The sequence below is a fragment of the Halichoerus grypus genome, chromosome 2 (genome assembly GCF_964656455.1).
Source record: "Halichoerus grypus chromosome 2, mHalGry1.hap1.1, whole genome shotgun sequence".
Taxonomy (NCBI): domain Eukaryota; kingdom Metazoa; phylum Chordata; class Mammalia; order Carnivora; family Phocidae; genus Halichoerus; species Halichoerus grypus.
The window spans coordinates 25,506,854-25,529,514 of record NC_135713.1 but is presented as its reverse complement, the minus strand read 5'-3'; the positions used below and the strand labels follow the sequence as shown (position 1 = coordinate 25,529,514).

Below are 22,661 nucleotides of genomic sequence, written 5' to 3'. Positions count from 1 at the left end.
TTTTGGAATCGTAAGAAGAGGGAGAGCCCCTGAGAATGAAAAGCAGAGGACAGTGCAAGAGGAATCTCAAGACTCTACAAGAGTGAGGGAGTGAGGGACAACAGAAAGGGAGGCACATCACATCACATCTGGTGACGCCAGAGAGGAAAGGAAAAGGAGATGTTATTAGAGGAAAGAGCAGAGCCAGATGGAGGAGGAGGGAAATGACGTGAAAATGGTAATGATTTCTTTCAGTCAGGGTCACGGTCAATCCAAGGTGACAACACCAGGCTGGAGCTGGAAATAGTGGTCTGAAGCCAAAAGAGGAGTGAGTGCTAGAGAGAGTGTTGGATGTCCTTTCCAGATGCCTTCAAGTTAGACCAGGGCCTGATGGCACTGGATAAGAAAAAAGGAGAAGGGCTGACCACAGACACTTTGGGGATGATATTTCTAGTGGGCAGAAGTACGAGGAGACAGAGAGGAGCTGACAGAGAACCAAAGAATGCCGTGCAACCAACACTAGGAAAAACAGGTTTCCAGAAAGAAATTGGTGAAAACAAAATGGAATGCTCTGGACTAGACCTGTGCTGCCTAAGAGAGCAGCCACCAGCCACATGTATGACTATTTAAATTTAAATTGATTAAAACTAAATAAAATTTAAAATTCGGTTCATCGGTCGCACGTGGCACATTTCAGGTGCCTGGTAGCCACGTGTGGTCAGTAGCTGCCACCCTGGGCAATACGGAACAGAACACAGTCAGCATCACGGAACGTGCCATCGGACAGCACTGCTTTAGAGGCACGGAGGCTTGGTCTGACCTAAGACTAAGGGCCTTGGTGATGAGGTCATCGGTGACCTTGACGATAACACTTTCAGAGTGGTTACTGCTAATGCCATCTTCTTTCAGTGGTCCTGAGCAAGGGATCAAGAAGAGGAAAAAGAAGGCTGCTAGCAAAGAGTAGGGCAGAGGAGGTGATCCTCTGGGGTTGTTTCAGGAATGAGGAAAAGTGAATTTGCTTTGTTTTGTTTTAAACATCATGGAGTCCCAAGTTTGTGTTTAGAGTAAGAGCACAGGATATTTGTGAAAGAGGAAACAACAGGGGCGCCTGGGTGGCTCAGTCGTTAAGCATCTGCCTTCGGCTCAGGTCATGGTCCCAGGGTCCTGGGATCGAGCCCCACATCGGGCTCCCTGCCCTGTGGGGAGTCTGCTTCTCCCTCTCCCACTCCCCCTGCTTGTGTTCCCTCTCTCGCTGTGTCTCTCTCTGTCAAATAAATAAATAAAAATCTTAAAAAAAAAAAAAAGAAAGAAAGAAAGAAAGAAAGAGGAAATAACCTGCTCACCACCAAGCCCTGTACTCAGCAGTCCTGTGGCCAGGGGTCTGGAGCTGGCAAGAGGTACCCACCCTGGGATAACTAGCTAAGAAATCACAGAATATGTCCAAGAAATGAGTGCCTGGAGCTCCCCTGGGCTGGCTGTGTAGCAGTCTGGCTCTTGACCTCGCCTCACCCGACCCTCTCCAAATGTCCGGGTGTTACACACTTGCCATGAGCTAGGCTGGTCCACTTGCTCCCATCAGTAACAACAGCACCACTTATTGGGCGATGCCATTGTGAATGGCATTGCCGGTAGCATTTCATTCTTCAATCCTCATAAAAACCCCACGAGAAGGATGTAAGCATAAGCGCCACGTTACAGACGAGGAAACTGAGGCTCAAGGAGACTGACGTGCCCCAAGTCACTTAGCCAATAAACAGAAGACGGATTCAAGTGCAAGCCAGACTCCAAACACTGGTGCCATGCCGTCCCTGCTCTATATTCATTTCCCCAGAGTTTGGGGTGTTCCAAGCTTTAAAACTGACCATGCAATGGGATGACAAAAGTGTTAAGAACAAAAGTAACACAGAAAGAAAAGTCAGAAGAGGAAGTGTCTAAATGTGGTTTGACAACCGTTACAGTTGAAAGATTGTATGAGAATTCTTTTTCTTTTCACATCGTCCCAAACTGACTTGAATGTGCATATATTACTTTTGTAGTGAAACGTAATAAATCTAATCTCTCCTCAATTTTTCTATTTTTCCACTTTTAGCAAGTCAAATAATTTATGTGCATCACCTAGCTCTACTATACTTCTATCTTCACCTTAATTAGTGCCCTCTGAGTTATCAAGAACTCAAGAAAGCTCTACAATAACCTTAACAGTCCTGGACAGGATCACCCAAATAACTTGCCACCTAACTTACATCCAAAGAAGATAATGCCAATGAATAAGAATGCCAAGGGGGTGCTATTAAGAACTCTACAGGGCAATATATATCATCTTTTTTCTAGATTTTTTTAAAAGATTTATTTATTTATGGAGAGAGAGCACGCGAGTGAGCAGGAGGGAGGGGCAGCGAGAGAGGGAGAGAGAGAATCTCAAGCAGAGACTCCATGCTGAGTGCAAAGCCCTAGATGAGGCTCGATCCCAGAACCCTGAAATCATGACCTGAGCTGAAATCAAGTATCAGACACTTAACCAACTGAGCCACGCAGTCACCACTTCTCTCTAGATTTTTTTAAACCCATCCTTTCAATCTTATTTTCCACCATTTGAATTCCCCCATAATATATTCTGAATTCCTATAACTATAATTTGGGCAGATCTGAGAATTTGTTTGAGTACTCACCAAGACCAAACAACGCAGTAATCAGTAAATATGGACACACTATGTTTAAAAAAAAAAAAATCCAATAGCAAGTAAGTATTAATTAAAACAGAGCCTTTTTCTAGAACTGGTACAGAGTTTGCTGTGAGGAAGCACAGGGAGAAAACGATGTTGAAGAATTTTTCATGAACATGTATCTGACTCTTAGGGCACAATGGGGCATCTGGGTAGCTCAGTCAGTTGAGCTTCTGACTCTTGGTTTCAGCTCAAGTCATGATCTCATGGGCGGCGGAATCAAGCCCCATGTGGGGCTCCACGCTCATCGGGGAGTCTGCTTGAAGAGTCTCTCCCTCTGCCCCTCCCCCGACTCATGCACACTCACACATATGCATGCTTGCTCACTCTCTCTCTCTCAAATTAATAAATAAATCTTTTTTAAAAATCTCAGAGAAGGCCCTTTACTAGGTCTCTCTGCCTGCAATAAGATTCTGTTTACTGCTTCTATTCTGAGGAGGAAAGGGGCTTCAGGGTCTGTGGCAAGCATAGACATTTGCCTCCCTACATCCATTCTTCCTTCTTCCTTAGCAACAGGTTCCTAAATTGATTTGGGGTAACAAAGAATCTAGCTGAAAGCACACATTTTCTGGCATCTTTCACAACTAGGGGTAGCAAATGATATATAAGTAGAAGTTAATCAGAGGGGCTTCCAGACAGACAGATCTTCAAACAGAATTGAGTCAACTGAGATAGTGTCTTTTTTGCCTTTCATCTTTCCCCCTTCATCTTGCCTAGAATGAAGACACCATCCCTGGAGTCTAGCCACTACCTTCTGATCTGAAGGATGGATGCTGCTCACTAAGATTAGGGGAGCCAAGAAACAGAAGAAGCTTGGATCCCTGATGGTATTATGGAACCACCATCTCTACTCTGGACTGCCCACCTCTGGACTTCTTACAGGTGAGAGGATAAACTTCTCCATTTGCTTAAATAACTGTAGGTGGGAGTCTTGGTTATTTGCATGCAGATGTAATTTCTAATGCACCTACATCCATTCTTAGGCTGTATTAGATAAAAGTTGGTTCATTTGTTAACAGAATGTATGGCCTAAACTTATCTATAAAACTATACCAAGAGGGGTGCCTGGGTGGCTCAATGGGCTAAGCGTCTGCCTTTCTTTCTCCGGGTCCTGAGTTCAAGCCCCATGTGGCGCTCCCTGCTGAGCAGGGTGCCCACTTCTGCCTCTCCCTCTGCCCCTCTTCCCCGCTCATGCTCTCTTGTTCTCTCTCTCTCTCTCAAATAAATAAATAAAATCTTAAAAAAAATAACTACACCAAGAAAAATGTATAAACTTACCATTTTTAAGAACTATATATAATCATCAGAGTAAACTAAGACTAATAATATAGCTAACGTTTATTAAACGCTCTTTATGTTTCAAGAAGTTTGCTATGTATCTCACACACATTACCTCATTTATTACTCAGCTTGATGCCATGAGGTAAGTACTATTATTATCATTAAAAGAAACTAAGGCCCACAGGGGAGGGCAGGGTTACATCAAGCACAGCCTCTCAGGCAGACTGAGAGCAGAGCCCAAAGCCTGAGCACCCATGCTATAAAAGGTAAAAAAAGAAAGGTCTAATCAGAAACACCAAGGATACTTTGCAAGTTGTATAGAGCACACTGTATAACTCTATGAAATTTAATTTTCAAGAAGCAGAAAAACTGAACTCATGGAAAAATACTTTAAAAATACAACTTTAAAAAGTTATCCCCAGATCACCAATACTAAGTCATAGGGCTATGACTTATTACACAAGTATATCATGCAATGTAAAGGACACAATATCACTTTTGTGGTATTCTTGCCAAATAAGTATAAACTCAATCTTACCACATGAAAACAACAGATAAATCCAAACTGGGAGACATTCTACAAAATAACAAAACTCATCAAAACTGTCAGATCATGAATGACAAAGAAAGATTGAGGAAATAACGCAGATTGGCAAAGATTAAGAAAATACAACAACTATATGGATTGGATCCTGGAACAGAAAAAGATCATTAGGAGGAAAGGTGGTAAATTTCAAATAAGGCTTGTAGTTTAGTTAGTAGTATGGTACCAATGTTAATATTCTTATTTTGATAATTGTACTATGGTTATTTAAATTGTTAACATTAGAGGAATCTGGGTAAAAGGTATACATGAACTCTCTATATTATTTTTGCAAGTTTTCTGTAAGTCTAAAATTATTTCAAAATAAATTTTTTTAAGTTTTTCAAAAATTACCTCTAAAAAGAAGTTAGGTCCAGATACAGAGTTGAATTGTTTCCATCTTTCAAGGAATATTCTTATGGTATATAAACTGTTCTAGAGCACAAAAACAATGGAAAGTGTCCCAATTAATTTTATAAAGCTAACATAATCCTGATATTAAAATCTGCCAATACCACCTCAAGGCAAGAAAACTACTGTCCAATCTCACTCATGAATATAGACTCAAAAGTCCTAAATAAGATACTAAAAAGTTAAAATCAGCAATACACCTAAAAAGGTATACTTAATTCCAAGAATACTACAATGGCTCAATCTCCTATTTATTAAAGAATAAAAGAATAGGTCAAATGTACTTGATAACATTCCCTACTCATTTCTAATTTTTAAAACCACACTTAATAAACTAGAAATAAAAGGAGACTTTAACATCTACTTCAATTCAAGAAGTCAGAAATTAAAGTATCACCATTTGTTATATAATATAATTCTAGAGGTTCTTGCCAATGCAATAAAAAAAGAAAAATAAGATGATCAACTGTCAAAATGGAGAAAAACACTTGTTGCTATATGAAAATAATATTAAAAACTATCAAAACAGAGGATTTAATATGTGGAATTCTTGCAAAATAAATAAACAGAATCTCATAGCTTTTCTATATAACAACTACAGTTATAAAATGTAATGGGAAAAGAACATGATCATAATAACAACCAGAAAACATAATATCTAAGAATGAACTCAACAAGAATGGTACAGAATATAAATAAAGAAACTGCAAAATGTTGCTTATGGACATAAAAAGAAATTCAAATAAATAAAATAATTTAAAAGTTAGATGATGTAAGGATGCAGGAAAACAGACAATCTCATAGCTTGTTGCAAAAGCATAAAGTGGTAAACCTCTTTAGGGGTCAACTTGGCAAGATCTATCAGAACTTAAAACTTTCAACCCAGAAATTCTACTTGAAGAAATGTACCTCACAGGTAATATGTATGTATAAGTACGGGTATGTGCGTGTGTGCGTGCCCATACAAGGCTACTCAACATAGCATTGTTCTTAGTAGTAAAAAGCTGAGAACAACGTAAATATTGAAAAATGATAGATTGCTTAGGTAAAGATGGCATATCAGCATTATAAAATACTATGTAGCCACACTTGAAATAGTATCACCACTTTATTGAAAAATATTTTTGTAAATTTTTTTATAGAATAAGGAAGATACACATACTTCTAAATATTATCAATATACTTTTTAGCTAGGTGGCAGAATTATAGTAACTTATTTTCTTCCCTGTGACTTTCTGTTTCTCAATTTTTCTATAGTACTCGTGTATTGTAATTAGCAGAGAAAAGTAATACAAGCTTTATCTGTGAATGCAAGGAATTCCAGTACCTAATATTTGCACTGCACTGGCCCATTTATAAGGGGCACTCAGATACATTTTTTCTAAATACAAACTATGTTTGCATTACCAACTTGCAAAACTCAGAATAAATGTTTTTCATTTTGACCAGTCTCCACCACTATCTCAGTGAACACAATAGTATAGCCAATAGTATAATTACATTCTGATCTGGAGTCAAAAAGTGAAACCAGCACTTTGCCTATGCAAAGAGAAGGGGAAAGACAGCCATGGCAGCAAGGAGGAATAATGGGTGTTTATCCTGCAAGCCTCAAATCGCCAATCTTATCCACTACAGGAATCAGGAGCTGCTTTTGTTTCATCAACTTTTCTTTAGCCCTGTGAGAATTGTGTTTTATTATCTGTTTATGCGCAATGCTCTATTGTGTGAGTTGATTGACTAAGCCAGGGTATCAAAGCAGGAAAGTGAGGTGTATGCTTTAAGGTTTAGATCCTGTCTAACTGTCTCTCAACAGCAAGAACAGGGAAGTAGAGCTCAGCATAAACAAGCCCTTTGTGACAAGTAACACTTATGATTCCCTATAATTGCTCAGTTTTGAGCAGGCAATGTGCAGTATTTGCGAAAATGTTCCATTGTCCTACGCTGTCTCCTTCAGAGAGAGCCCTAATCACATATGGAGGAAATGTTTTGTACCTGTGATTTTCATGGCCTTTTTAAACACCCTCCATCCCAGGAACACTGGGAACTTCCCCAGATCCATCTCAAGGAATCATATGCTTTCAATCATATGTGTTGGTGGATCTCAAACTTCTATATAGGGGAGGCTGAACGGACAGTAATCTGGAAGGAAGTGGGGCTGGGAGCAGTAGCTTTAAAAAATGCTTTTACCTCAATTTACACTAATGGTTATTTTATTTTTCACACTGCAGCCCATTACAAAACCCTATGTGTAACCTGCTTAGATATATAGACACATACAATTATATTACCAAAATAAAAGCTTTGTGAAATAATACACTTGCATGTGTGACACACTTTGACATGTTCTATTACATCGATATAGTCTAGTCTATTCTATTAAAAATCATGCCCAAATCTCATTAAAATATTCCAACCGTCCATCACGGTGGTAACCTGCAGTGGGAAACACGTTTGAGAGGGGTCGTTAGGGCCTGGATTTATGACCATCCAGAGCACTGGAGGGAGCGATGTTCACTCCCAGACAATCCGTGACTACCCCAAGTAGGAGGTATCTTCTTGCTCTGAGTTCTCAGAGAAGAAAAGCTTGAGAACTTACGAGAAGTCCTGGGAGTGTTCAATATCACAAATTTCTAAGTTCCTTTTTATGGGACCAAGTCTATTGAGGTAATTCAAATTACTGGCTTTCTCAGGACCTCTTTGGACACCTTAGAGAGAGGGGAAACTGGAAGCACAGTTACCGTAGGAAGAACTGTTGAAGAGCTCAATGTTGAAGAAGGCGTAGTCTCCACTGGTCATCCCATGCTTGTGCGCCGCCAGCATGATGCCCCGGACGGTGTCGCTGCTCGCACACATGATCACCACTGGGGAGGGAGGAACAAACAACACGTGTGAAACGCCCTTTCCCACAGGCCAGCGAGGACGCGGAAACCAGGGGTGGGGACGTCTGACAAGGAACCAGGGACTAATATAGCCCTAAAGCACCTCCTCACTCATGACTTAGTAATTACAGAGGGAAAGAAGAGTAGCTTGACAGTGGAGAAAGCGAGCGGACGCCCGCATAACCAGGTGATGGAAGCCCCCATCACCAACCATGGGAGCACACGCATGAACACCCGGGACCAAAAAGGTCAAAATGGGCAACGTGAATCCAATCAGAAGAGCAGCCAAAAACCCAGCTTTGGAAATGTTCTAACCCCCAAAAAGACCTCGAGGCACAGAAAACTAAATGTGTGATCCTGCACCTTAAAAAAATAATAATAATAAAAGTTTTGCTATAAAGGGCATTATTGAGACAACTGGGAAAATTTGGGTAAGTTAGATAGTAAATTAGATAGCAGTATTGCAACTGTGTTAAAAGTTTTTGCTTTTCCTACTTATACTGTGGCTTTGTAAGTGAGTGCCCTTGTTCTTGGGGAGCACCTAAGTATTTAAGGGTGAGGGAGCATGATGGCTCTACTTACTTCTCAAATGGTTCCTAAAAAGATACGTGTGTGTGTGTGTGTGTGTGTGTGTGTGTGTGTGTGTGTGTGTGTTTGACGGTGGTAGGAAGGGAAAGAGTGGGGGAGAGATCTGGAGTGAAAGCATATGGGGCAAAATGTTACAGCTGGTGACAGTCGAGGTCAAGGCTGCACAGAGGTTTCTTACGCTTTCTTCCATCTTTCCCAAAAGTATAAAATTATTTCAAAATCAAGTTTTTTAAAAAAGACTTCAAAGATATCATCAGATTTGCCCAATATAAGCCAGTGAAGAGTATCAACAGCTTTTTGCACTGCACAGCATGGTAAACACATTTTCCTGAGAAAGCAAACTGAATGGCTCTAGGGAGAACAGTGGTTTGGCAAATCAGAGGATGCAGCCAGTGGTGTAAGTTTTCTGCTGTCTGAATGTTGAAACATTTCTCTCAAGCTGTCTCAACGTGTATAGGAAATAGTTAACGAGACTCCAGGACCCTCCTCATGTTCTCTCCGTTTGTACCCACACTGCCAGGTTTGTATAATAATAATAGGCAGCTCCAGAACCTTGTGGCCTGCCATGTAAGAGCTACACCAAGCCGGCGTGAAGCGGGTACCTGGCTGTCATCCAGTTAATTCCATCACTGTCGGTGGCCCCTGGTCCCCATGACGCAGACCACTGTGTTTCGCTGCATACACGGAGAGAGGAGACCCGGGGAGGCCCAGGGGGCCTGTCCCCACATTATCACCACACACGCCAGCCCTCTGTGATGTGTCTGTTCTTTGTAAAAGCATGGGTGCTGAAAGACGTCAAACAAACTCCAGGCTGGGCCAAAGCTGCCTTGGCAACACGCACGAAGGGTTAGGCGCCTGTTGATATGTCGTTTATTACACATGTTAATTCAGAGTGTTAGATCGTGACTCTGACATTTCTTACTACAGAAGGGCTCGCTGTGCAGGCTCACGCTCTGGAGAACAAGTTTTAACAATACAAAATTCCATAAGGTCTGTAACTGTGGGAGTAGGTGTTGTTTGTGCCTAGAAATACTGGTATATATTTGGAATAAATAGTCAAACTCCAAGATGCCTCAGCAAGGAAGCTTTGAAAGAAACTCTTCATCCCTCATTAGGACCTACACTCTTGTTTCAGCTCTGATTCAATTTTAGTCCCTTGAAATGATAAAAAGAGCCACGGTGTCCCACAGAGCGGCCAATAAGGAAAAGGCTGAGGCTAGACAAGTTTGAAGAGTGCAGATTCCAAGAGTGGGCATCTACAGAAGGACCCCGGAGGCTCTAGCTGACCGTCCACCAGCAGCCCCCATCATTTTGTGATCAACTGATCATAGTCCGGAGTCTGGCCCTAAACCCCCAGATATAGAACCTAATTCTATCGGCACATGAAGAGTAGAGTCATTGCTTAGAAGCAGAATCCCAATAATCTAGCTCAGATGTTTTTAGATACTCCTAAATGCAGATTACTTCATTTCAATGAGGACCCCAATGGTCACACACACATTTGCATCAACATGTCCCTGAGCATGCCAAATGAGAAGCCATAGTGTAAGCAGTAGGATGTTAGTGAGGATGGAATCTGAATCAGGGAGGTCAGTTGGAGGATTCAGGCATCCAAAGGCATCAGGCCTTGGTAACCAGAAGCATCCACGGAAGTGCTAAACCTAGCCCAGGACCTAACAGGCTGTGTCCTCAGGCCAGAACATAAGCTTCCCTAAGTCCTGGATGCTCCGCCTGACACTGCCCCCCTGTCACTTCTTTGTCTATTTTTACAGCTCTGGCCCATCTCCCTCTCCGTATTCCCATCACCACAAAGACCAAGCCCTCTGACAGACACACTCTTTCTTTAAATGTCAATACCTGCTGGGACTGAGAAAGAGTGACACGGATCAGCAGTGTGTCTATCTGAGCAGACTTTGATTATTTTAGATCTCATCCATTTTGTGTCGACCATGCAGTTAAACCCTCCTTTGTGAGAACTAATTTCCAAGTTCACAGGCAGGATATTGTTTTTCTTGCATAAAAGAAGCCCATAACGCACATTATCATCCAGCTGAAGTTGGAGCAAGCACTTACAGACACGGGCAAAGCAGAGAGAATGCAGAATCCTTCTAGATTTGTAGGGTGTTTCCTAATCCCATATGGCTGTTTCATTCATGCCTAATTCAACAGCAACTATTTTTAGCAACTTGCCTTTATACAATCTGCCAGAAGGTTTAAAATAGTTTTCACTAAAATAGCTTTCTCCTCCTACTCATGTTTCATCAGTTTATATAATAACTAATTAAATTACACATGTATTATAATAAATACAACTGGTATAAACAGATTTGGCGACAACTCTTGGAGAGTATATAGACAAGTGTGAGAAGCGTGTGGCCATAATCAGGAGAAGATATAATGACCAGCATTCACCAACAGTCAAAGTGTGTGGAGCAAAAGAGCTGCAGCTAATCTTGTGAGCTGCTTAAATGATGGTCAATTAAGACAATTTGTGCTGTAGTTAAGTATAGTTAAATATATAAATACTCACTTTTTGGTCAAATTGTTAAACTTGTAAAAGGAGGGATGATGGTGTGATTCTAAGTTTCTAGATGGACTGTTCATCATTCTGCTCTATTTCTGTCTTTGCCAAAGACTTGTGATGTCCCATGGCATCCTCCACTATCTGACTCCCAGTGTCTTCTGGAAGTGACTTTGCAATCACTCTAAGAATGGCAGAGAGAAGTGTTAAAGGGTGGCTACAGAAGCCAATTCAGAGAACCAGAAACAGTCCAGGTGACACACCTGAGTTAGGGGGGATATCTTTTCCCCGGTCTCACATTTCCATCTGGAGTAACCTCTAAGAGGGTGAGACTCCTCATCCCTCAATGTGCCTTCATTTATCCCTCCGTCCCCCACCACCACCCAGAGGAAAAGGAGTAAATTGTTGGATTGGTGAGGTGAGTCTGAAAACAAAAATGGCATGCTGGGTCCTTTCTTCCTTCCTCTTTTGGGTGCATGTCTGCTTGCAGAGGGCACATATTAAGGGAGAAGTAACAGTAAATAGGCCTTTCTGGTAACAAATCTAAATCCATGTTTTCCGATTGGTTTTATCAATAATAAAAGCATATTTTCGGGGCACCTGGGTGGCTCAGTTGGTTAAGCGTCTGCCTTCTGCTCAGGTCGTGATCTCGGGGTCCTGGGATCAAGCCCCGAATTGGGCTCCCTGCTCAGTGGGGAGTCTGTTTCTCCCTCTCCCTCTGCTCCTCCCCCCATTCGTGTTTGCTCACACGCTCTCTCTCAAATAAATAAAGTCTTTTAAAAAAACATATATTCGGGGGCCTGGGTGGCTCAGTCCGTTAAGCGGCTGCCTTCGGCTCAGGTCATGATCCCGGGGTCCTGGGATCGAGCCCCACATCGGGTTCCCCGCTCAGCGGGGAGCCTGCTTCTCCCTCTTCCAGTCCCCCTGCTTGTGTTCCCTCTCTCACTGTCTCTCTCTCTGTCAAATAAATAAAATCTTTAAAAAAAGATAAAAAATAAAAAAACATATATTCACATTCTCCATCTGACTCTTGCATCCATTTTCCATTTAATTCTAAGCTTAAAAAAGAAAAGAGATGTTACTTTATGGAAGCAAAGCAATATATGCCATGTGCTGCAAATTGAAAATATGATAGCAGAAATTAGAAACCAAAACTTAATAGAAATTTGGGGAGCAAAGAAATATCTAAATGAGAGGAATTTCTTCTTAAAAGACAGGCAGTAAATAGGAGAAAAGAGGTAAGGAAGGTAGAGTTTCAATCCAGGAAGTCTAACATCCAAATAATACAAATTCTAGAAAGACAAACAGAGAAAATGAAGGGGATAAAAGAAATAATTTAAGAAATTTTTTCAGAACTAAAAGACATGAGTCTCTGAACTGAAGAGGTGTACCCCCCAATACCCTGACATGCATAAGGCAAGATACTGGCATGAAAGTACATCATAACGAAATGTTAAAACTTTGAGAGCAAAGAGAAAATTCTAAAATTTTTCAGGAAAAAAATAACAGATAACAAACAATAGGTCAAGAATCCAAATTGATTCAAGCTTCCTAGTAGCAACATAGGAATTTGTAAGACAATCCTTCAGATCTTGAGGGAAAATGATTTCCAACCTAGAATTCCATAAAAATGCTTAAGGGTAGAATGAAGACATTTTCGGTCATGCAATGTATCAAGCTTTAGCTCTCCTATATCCTTTCTGAGAAAGCTCCTGGAGGAAGTGCTCCACCAAAACAAGAACACAAACTAAGAAAAAGGAACACCTAGGGATCTAGTCAGAGAGAGAGAGAGGCAATGGGAGTTGCAGGGGGGTGTTAAAGAAAGAATCCAGAGTGACAACTGTGCAATCTGCTTAGAAAATAACCAAACCGGAGCATCTCAGGGGCTTACAATAGAGTTGATGGATGATTTAGTTGTAACGCCATAGGAAACTAAGCAAACAAGCAAAAATGGACTTTTTTTTAACCCAAGGAAAGCTAGAGCAAAGCAGGAAATGTCATTGTAATAGCTGATATGGTCCAACTACAAATAGCATTTAGAAGGCAATAATGATATAGACACTAAAAGCTGAGCTAACTAAAAATTCTTATACAACCATTCTGAAAGGATGTCTGCAAAGATAAAGAAAATGTGATATATATATATATATATATATATATATATATATATATACCACACACACACACACACACACACACACACACACACACACACAAATGGAATATTATGCAGCCATCAAAAGGAATGAAATCTTGCCATTTGCAACGACGTGGATGGAACTAGAGGGTATTATGCTAAGCAAAATAAGTCAATCACAGAAAGACAAGTATCATATGATCTCACTGATATGAGGAATTTGAGAAACAAGACAGAGGATCATAGGGGAAGGGAGGGAAAAATGAAACAAGATGAAACCAGAGAGGGAGACAAACCATAAGAGACTCTTAATCTCAGGAAACAAACTGAGGGTTGCTGGAATGGTGGGGGCTGGGAGGGATGGGGTGGCTGGATGATAGACATTGGGGAGGGTATGTGCTATGGTGAGCGCTGTGAATTGTGTAAGACTGATGAATCACAGACCTGTACCCCTGAAACAAATAATACATTATATGTTAATAAAAAAAATTTTTAATTAAAATAAGGTAAAAAAAAAAAAAAGGATGTCTGCAAGGAGAGCTCAAGCATGTAGTTAATACACAGGAGAAGAGAACTAAATTATCATCTGCCCCTGGGATGGCAAGAGAGAAACCCTCAAACTGAAATAATCGAAGTCACATGTTATTTAGAGGTATGAAGTCAAATACCTACAGAAATCACTGCAAGAGCTCAAAGTGCTTTCCTCTGGCAAGTCAGACATGGAAAGTACGAGGCAGCAAACTCTTGTTCCTAATTAGGCTTGGGTAATCTTCTGACTTTTTCATCTATGTAACTGTATAACTAACTCCCATAAAATTAGTATCTTTTTTTAAAAAAGACTTCTTTCTGGCCGTTTCTACACTATACAGCAATGGGTTTCATTTGCAAAATAGATTGCACTTTTATTTTTATTGTTCACAAAGGTCCATCCACTCCAAAGACTTTCAGAGTTTCTACACTGCAGCTTACAATGCTTCATTTTTTCCCCTGCTGTCTGTTAGTTATTTTACACTTATCATGCATTCTTTGCTTGAAAATTCTGCTGATCAACCAACCATTTGGTCATTTACCCCAGCCTAAATCTAAAAATAAGTGGCTCTTGTACTGATTAAATACTATTGTCTCTATAGTTGTTAGCAGGCCCACATCAATGACATACTAATAACTAAAAGGATAAAACTACAGTTCTTCATACAAAAATGTGTGTGTACACTACTTCTAGTTCTGCGTCTCCTAAGATGCATAGACAAAACAACTGCTAGCTTCTATTGCTTGAAAAAATTGTTATTTTTAAACTTGTCTTTTTAAAAAATAAATTTATTGCTGACTATAGAATACTGAGGGCAGTCGTGGACTGTAGAATTGAATAAGTTTTAAGTAAAGATCATTATGTTTTTACTGATATAGACTCAGGCGTGTGTATTTCGGTGATGTTCTATGTTGGCTAAAGACAAAAGACAGGGAAAACATTTTTAATTATTGACCTTGATGGTAAATCCCTAAAAGGAATGATCAGTTCCCCTCAGTTCTTCATTTTACAGCACAGCACATAGCCAAGTGAAATTTTAGTCATATTATTATTTGAGATGGTGGCATTTATCAGTTTTTACCCGTTAGGAAATTCAAACATTCGCGATATGATTTTAAAGATGAAAATAAGTTCAGAAAAAGTGCTAAGAATGTTACCGCCAAAAGATGGGGGGGGGCGGACAGTCACTCTCTGGTTCTGCGATGTTTCATATGGAGTTTTCGAGGACAAAATTGTGGTCGGTTATGTTTTTAATATTTGAGTGAGCACAAATCCAAACCCCAGGTCAGCGTGAAGAGGCCATCTGACCCCACTGTTCCAGCAGGAGGAAATCCCGGCTCAGAGAAGGTAAATGCCTTGCCCGGGGCCATGCAGCAGAGGAGAGGGGACCCCAAAGCCAGAGCATCTGCTCCTCCTGCCAGGGTTCTCTCCCCAAGGCATGGCCTCACCTCGGTAAGGACGATTATCATCATATATATAAAATAATAACCATAATCAAACGTCACATTGACTGAGCATCCGGTATGTGCCTGGCACTGTTTCAGCACATTCCACGTGTTCGCTCACGTAACCCTCCCAGCATCCCCAGCGTGGGCTGCCCCAGCTACCGCCACTTTAGCTGAGCAGCCTGAGGTATGAGGCTTAGTAGCAGCAGCCCAACCTCTTTTGCCAGGGCAGGTGCTCTGGAAGTCAAACTCCACGGAACCCCTGAACTGAAGCCCTATTTAACACTTTAACCACTTGTGGCAAAGTAAGGGTGATTAGTAAAAGATCCCCAGAGAGAGCTTTGTGATCAAGCAACTTTCACCGGAGGGTAGGGCAACAGGGAGTGGGGGAGAAGACTTAGTAGAGAAACGGTTTTGTTTTATATTTATGAATATTTATCCTTCTGCCAAGTCACTGTTGGAAATAGACTTTAGAATATGAATGGTAGCCTCATCACCTGCAAAACATACAGTTCAGCCCAGCAAACTTTCACCACTAAATTCAAACAAAAAAAAAAAAAAAGAGAGAGAGCGAGAGAGGAGAAGGAGAAGCAGCAAAAAGACCTGGGAACAGCTATGAGGCTTCCGGGATTAAATTAATCCGCGGCACCAGACTGTAGTCCAAGCTCTCTGAAGCCCCCAGGCCTAGCAGGGCACTAGCACCTCCCTACCCCTTGCCTCAGACACACCATTGTGAGGCTGAGGGGACCGGTGGCCGCGATCTGCCCTCATGGGGCCGACTGCTCCACTTAGGCCATGGATCTCAGGCCGTGTGTGCATGGGTCACCGCCAGCATTTAGACCTTCAGGGCTGTGGCAGCATAGACGGGTTGGCAGACCGCGGCTCGCGCCCTCAGGATAACACCGCCTCCCGCCCCCCCGCCCCCCCCCCCCCCGCCATCTCCAGCCCTTCGTGCCCTGAAAACCAGAGCTGAAGAATCAGGTTCCGGGGACACAGGGCAACCTGAGGTCTACAGGGCTCTGCAAGAACCTGGGGACTGGGAGAGGGGAAAGAAGTAGATGTGGGTTTCTCCGCCGGGCGTGACGAGTCCGCAGCGGTTTTTCATAATCAGCAAAACCGGCGCCCCGCCTGCTTGTCTGGCAGTGATTCGGCGCAGACAGCCTGGAGTTCAGACGCTCAAAACTTGGCCATGCATCCCCACTGTCAACACTGTCAACACCTCCCACCTCTTCTCTCTAGAGTGCGTTTACTCCCCAGTCCGAGTGGCCATCCTGGGCGAGGGGGCGACCACGGCGCCATCCTCCAGGGAGCTTCTGCCCACTCTCACCTGTTCCTGAGGCTTCTAGCTTCCGGTTGCGCTGTGTCCCACGGCCACAGCGCCCAGGAGCGTGGCCGTGCCGAGTCGTGGACCAGCCCTGTGTTTGGCTCAGCCCTCTCTCGCCTGTGGCCTCCCCGCGTGGGGTCGTGGGGAACTTTGCCCCGACTGCACCACTGGCCATCCAGGCGCGTGCGTGCCGAGGGGGGAGCCGAGGTGGGTTCCCCGGCTCCCCCCGGGGACTCTGCACCCCAAACCTGACACCAGGAAAGAGGGAATGCACTATGCTGGGATCTCAGCCCACCTTCACGCAGCCTACACTGCAGTAAAATGGGCCGCACTGGGGTCTTCTGCGATTAGGTATCCTCGACCACCCGCTTCTCCTCCGGCTCCCTGCTCCCTGCACCGGTAGCCGCCATCCTCAGCCTCGAGCTTTGTCCGGTTTGGTAGTTATTCAAACTCCCACAGACCCGGGGAGAAAACTTGGGGCACACGTGCAAAGGCTGTAAGCGCTCGCTTCCCCAGCGCGCGCTCTCGCAAAGCCTCGCTCGGGGCGCTTTAGAGACCTTGGTGCCGAACGCGCGGGGTGGGGGGGGGGGGGGGCGGGGAGTGAGCGTCGCCTGAGTCCAGACACAGCGAGGCATTTTTGGTGGAAACCACAGAGGCTCGTTTATAAGGGCCACGGAAGGAATGAGAAGGGCGAAACAATGACCCTTTAAAAGAAAGCTGGGATTTGTGGAAGGTGCAGCCAAGGAAACCCTTGGAACCAAGCTAGACAAGTAGCCGCTAGCCAGTTGTGGAGCGAATAAACATGCTTCCGCACTAGGAGGGGGCGCACGATGGTAAAGGACTGAGTAACAAATTCTCTCGGCCGCGGGACGCTTTCAGACCCTGGTTGCAGCAGGGCGCTGGCGAAGGGCGAGAGAGGAAGAAAAACCCAAGCGATTTGACAGCACCTGTCGGACTGGGCACTCGGGAGCTGCAGGCCCAAACGCCCCTCCCCCAGGCTCCACCACCCCCCTCGGACCTCTGTATTCACCCCGCGACCGCGAAGGGAGATGGTCAAAGGTTGTCGCAGCCAAACGGTGCACACCCGGGCGAATCCCCGCGTGCGCGTCCTCCCCGGGTCCTCGGTGCAGCAGGGGGTAGTAGGGTCCGCAGAGGAGCGGACGGGTGTGTAGGGAGAGCCGCCCAGAGCGGTTGGGTTAGGGCCGGAATTCCGGGGCGCACTCCTGCTCACCTCGCTCACTGGCCTGGATGTAGCGCACTATGTCGTCCAGGTCCAAGTCTTTGGTCTCATCGAAATTGTAGGCGGACGTGTGCAAGCCCTCCTCCTGGAAGACCTCGTGGACCCCTTCGAGGGTGAAGTAGCAGTTCCGCTCCAGCTTGTCATCGCTGTAGACCAGTGCGGCGCGGCTCCACTGGTGGTGGCGGAATAGGGCGAGCATCATCTCACCCATTTTAGCGTATGCGGGCGCCACGCGCGTGAGGTGCGAGTACTCCGTGTCCTTGTGCTGGAAGCCGGCGGCCAGTGCCCCTGCCGACAGCATAGGCAGGTCCCAGTGCGACGCAAGCCGGGCCACCGGCGCTGCTGCGTACTCGCACACCGGCCCCAGGATGAGATCCGGCTTGGCGCCGCGCGCCGCCGCCACGCGGTCCACCAGGCTGAAAAGTGCGCGGTTGCCGCAGTCCGAGTCTTCGTAGGCCACCTGGAAGCGAGTGCCGGGTGGCAGAAGCCGCCGCTCGGTCCCGTTGCCCTCCACGCTGCGCAGCGCGTATTCGATGGCCGGCCGCACCCGGGCCAGGGAGAACAGGTACGAGTCGTCCTGGGGCAACAGCACCAGCACCTCGATCTTCTGCGGCTGCAGCGCTTCTCTCTCCCGGCGCCCTCCGCCGAGGCTGGCGCCCCCGCCGCCACCGCCACGGGTGCTGCCGACCAGCAACGCCCAGACAAGCAAGACGCACGCGGAGAAAGTGAGCACCAGCAGGGACGGCATCGTGCCGCAGGAAAGAGCCTGCCCTCGCTGCCGACTCGCCCTCTGCCCCCCACCCACCCTTCCTCTTTCCTCCCCACTCTTCTCTCCGAGGTCCCTGCGCCCCCTTGGGCGCTCTAAGAAAATAGAATACCCCCTTCGCCAAAAGACAGAGAGGAAGAGTCTTTCTTTGCAGTGTCACTCGTTTAAAAAAAAGAGAGAAAGAAAAGGAAGAAAAAGTTCACCGCGTGTAAACCTGTACGCCTGTAATATATTTATATATATATACTTATAAATATATATATATATATTCGCCCTCCCTTTATATATACTATTTTGCTTAGAGGTGGCTTCTTATTTGGGCGTTGCTAAGATTGCTTTTGAAAGCGTATTTGTAAAAGAAAAAAAAGTTAGACTTGTCCAAGTGCTTGTAATTGACGGTGCATCTCCCCCGCGTTTGATCTCATTGATTCGCGCCGGTTCCTGGATCCATAGCCCGCGTTTAAATAGCGTGGCAGCGGCGGAGCGTGTTACCACACAAGGCGCTCCGAGGCTGGGCTTGTATTTCCAGCGGGTGGGGTGGGTGGGGGTGGGGAGTGGTGGGGGCTGGGCTGGGGGAGCCTCTCATTAACATTCTTACATCAGGGCTCCTCCCCACACCCCTACCTTCCCACCCCTCCCCGGTCCCTAACCCCAACAACTCCCAGCCAGCCCCCGGCCTTGTCCTTAAAGCCGCAGTCGCCCACGTCCGCACCGGCGGGAGTCCCCAGCACACCGCACCGCCTCTGGGGTCCCCCGCCTTACCCTGGCCCCGCACGCGGCAGCGCCTTCTCCAGCTCCAGGCTTTAAAAAGGGAAATGTGTTTGAAAGTAAATGAGCGCAGGCACACACACTGTGCAAAAAACAACAGGATTAGAGGAAGGGGGTGGTCCTAGAAATTTGTAGCTTCGTTGCAAAAATCGGTAAATCCCGCTCACTCTCACCTCTTTCTCACTCCAGCCAAATTCCCTCCTGACGCGGCAACTCGGGGCGGGCACCCGACCTTCCCAGTCCCCTGGCACAAGGTCAGGGAACAGGGACCAAGGTCCCAGGGCAGACGGCTCGATCGAGGACCTAGAACTCCCCGCTAGCCCAGGCGGTACTTGCACCCCTCCCTCCCCCGCTCTCCCCTGCCACGCGCCCGCGTCCTCCCTCTGGGCCGCGCGGTTCGCGCTGGAGTCGCCGCGTTTCCAGGATTCCAGGGACCCAACGCAAAGACCCTCAGCCGGCGAGCTGCAAGCGGAAAAGAGAAACTTGTTGCTCCCAAAGGCGAGCGAAGAGTTCGGCTTCTGGAGGTGGCGAATAGTTTGAAGAGCATCCTCAAGGTTTTGTTTGCCAAACCAGGGAACTAAAGAGACCTCCCTATATCGTCACCCGAGGGTCTCTTGGGTGCAGGAGCACCGTCCGTTCCAACCGCTTCTCCTCGCGGTCGCGAGAGACACTGTGCTCGCGGTCCTGCACTGCCGAGAAATGTCCTGTGTCGGAGACCCAGTCTTGCCACTGGTCACAGCCACAACAGCAGCGGAGACAAGGATGGAAACGGCCGTGAAGTCCGTGGCCAGAGGGGCCTCGCGGGAGTCCTCCACGCTACAGGGCAGGTCCAGATGGAACTTGACCCTCTGAAAGTGACAACACACCGAAGTCATTTGCAGTGCGAACGTGCTACATTGGACTGGGGAATTCTGATACTTAAGTGCCGCAAATTAAAATAAATTGAAAATGTTTTTAAATGGACTTTCATTAGACTGGGTCCACGAATTTCTATTAGTCTTAGACCAACGCCCTCTTTCGGCAGAAACTTGCAGCCGGCTGTTATCGCTGATGCCACCGCCCCAGGCGCTGCGTTTGGTTGGTTTGCTGTTAGTTGTTCTTTCTTTTCTTTTTTCTTTTCTTTTCCTTGCTTTTCCTTTCTCTTCCTTTCAACAGGGAGGCCCCAAAAGAGCAATCGTTCTCATTTGTAACAGTGAAAAGGCAAATTGGGATTACAGGAGACGTGGCAACTTTAAGCAACAGCGCTGGATGCCAGTTACAGCACCTCCTGAACGCTCTTTCTGGCACCGGAAATGTAATTATGGACAACAGGTCACCTTCTGGGTCTTTTAGATTTCAGATTATGCACTATGATCCCTGAATCTTCAAGTAGGACTTTTCTACTCCTACAAGAACTCTCATTTATTTAATTAGAGCTGCTAATCAATAGCAAAAGAGGCATCTTTATAAAATTTTAATTCCACAAAGAGGGTAATTTGCACACACTGGAAATTGAGATTTAGCACTTCACAGCAATTAAACCCTCCCTGAACTCCTGGGAAGAAAGAGGGAGGGAGGGAAGAAGGAAGGGAAGGAAGGAGGGAGGGAGGAAGGAAGGAAGGAAGGAAGGAAGGAAGGAAGGAAGGAAGAGAGAGAACAGGACTAAATCACGAATTCCAAGGGTCTTAATGGATTTCCAAACTGGTTGCCAGGAGACATGAAGGAACCAAGGTTTCCTATTACTGCTTTCTGTGCCCTGTGTCTGGAGAACACAGGCCAATGGGGATATGATTTTGCACACTGGGTGGTGTGGGCTTAATAGGAGAGTCTGGGGTTTCAGTGGCACTGGGTGTGATCGCTTCTGCCCCAGTCACACTGAGGGTCACGCCCAGGGCAGTACGTTTATGTTTGGTTATCATAGCCTCTCGGTGGCCTTTGGATCAGCGCTCTCAACTTCCAGCTTGTCACTCAAGGGCACGGACAAACCAAGCTGTGGAAAGGAAGAGCCCCCAAACTAGAGAGCAGAACCAGAGAAGCCAGCATTACTGCCCTTGCTGGTGCTCAAAGCACCCCTTAAATTGTTCCAGTGAGCAGAAGTTGGGGTTTTTTTTTTTAATTGAGGTATAATTGATATGTAACATTAAATTAGTCTCGGGTGTACTACATAATGATTCCATATTTGTATATATTGGGAAATGGTCACCACAATAAGTCTAGTTATAACTTTCATCACCATGCATGGTTACAAAAATTTTCTTCTTGTGATGAGAACTTCTAAGATCTCTTTGCAACTTTCAAATATGCAATGCAGTCTTAACTATAGTCAACACACTATATCTTACCTTCCCAGGACTTATTTATTTTATAGAAATTAGGATTTTTAAAGAAAAATTTTAATTGAAAATGTGCACATTATAGGAAGTAATAGAAGTATATGAATTTTAATGTTATGAGTTTGTTTACTTTCCATCAAATTATATTTTTTCCAAGCAGCTGAAAGCCTATGTAAATTTCTTGAATACCATGAAGTTCTCCAATCATGGAACTGGAAAAGATTTTAGAAGTCACCACACTGACACCCCTCACTCACTAGATGGTGAATTAAGGCCAAAGAATAAAAATGAGGTACTTAAATACATCCTCGTCCCTGAGAGTATTTTAAAATGGGATTGAATTAGAAATAAGCACGTACCACCTATTATACCACGTAAGAGAGGTTTGGAGACAAAGCTAATTTTCATTAAGTAATAACATTCTTTGTATTAAAATTTTATTTTATATGCAGCTAAGTTTTGAGGTTTTACAGCACACTAAGCTAATTATTAATAGAGTATAATAGAATTTTTGCAGCACTATAAACATGAAGATGGATCAAGCCAAGAAAGAAGGAAAAAAGAAAAGAAATAGAAATAACTCATCCCTTAGGGTCAATTTCTAAACATTGTTCCTTTCAAGTCTATAAAACAGTGAAATGGAAAAAAAAAAAAAAGATCCCTAACCTTTTCACTTAGTACATTGTTTCTGGCAACAATTGCTGAATGAAAACAAAAGAAAGTTACAGGGAAATGCTGAAAATAAAATTAACCAAATGAAAGGCAATGTGAGCTCTAAACAGGATTATTACAAAAGCTAGTTGACTCTTATATAGGATTTAGAAATGTTTTCCTCCATATCCACAAACTATATTTTTGAACTTGAAGTTACTAAAATAAGGTGACCAGTTTTCTATATTCAGTTGTTTCTTTGCCGGCTCTTTGAAATGTCCGGTGTCTGTATGTTAATTCTTCTACCACCAGGAAAGACAGCATGACCCAGAGAACCCCAACATGCCATTCTTTGAAATGTGTTAGAAATGCTATCATAAGGAAGTTTTCTCCACCAATTTTAACAGTCTGTATGACCTTCTCCCTCACAAACCCAGTGGCAACCTCTCAAGTAAGAACCTTTCCAGATTTTCACAGAGAACATCTTCTCCCTCGTGAAGCCAGCCCTGAGGTCACAGTAAGGG

At 44.6% G+C, this 22,661-nt stretch overlaps 1 protein-coding gene across 5 annotated transcripts in view; it reads right to left on the bottom strand.

The window, feature by feature from the left end:
- Positions 1–22,661, bottom strand: part of NPR3 (natriuretic peptide receptor 3) — a 115,250-nt gene that overhangs the window by 51,324 nt on the left and 41,265 nt on the right. For 3 of the 5 annotated variants that reach the window (XM_036065580.2, XM_036065581.2, XM_036065583.2), the window contains exons 1-2: positions 17,632–18,926; positions 7,716–7,838 (exon numbers count right to left, since the gene is read on the bottom strand). In XM_036065580.2, the coding sequence (XP_035921473.1) occupies positions 7,716–7,838; positions 17,632–18,388 (880 nt within the window). In that variant the 5' untranslated portion in view covers positions 18,389–18,926. Of the gene's footprint in view, positions 1–7,715; positions 7,839–10,301; positions 10,439–17,631; positions 18,927–22,661 lie in introns of those variants that run through there. The other 2 variants (XM_078066613.1, XM_036065585.2) reach the window with 2 other exon arrangements.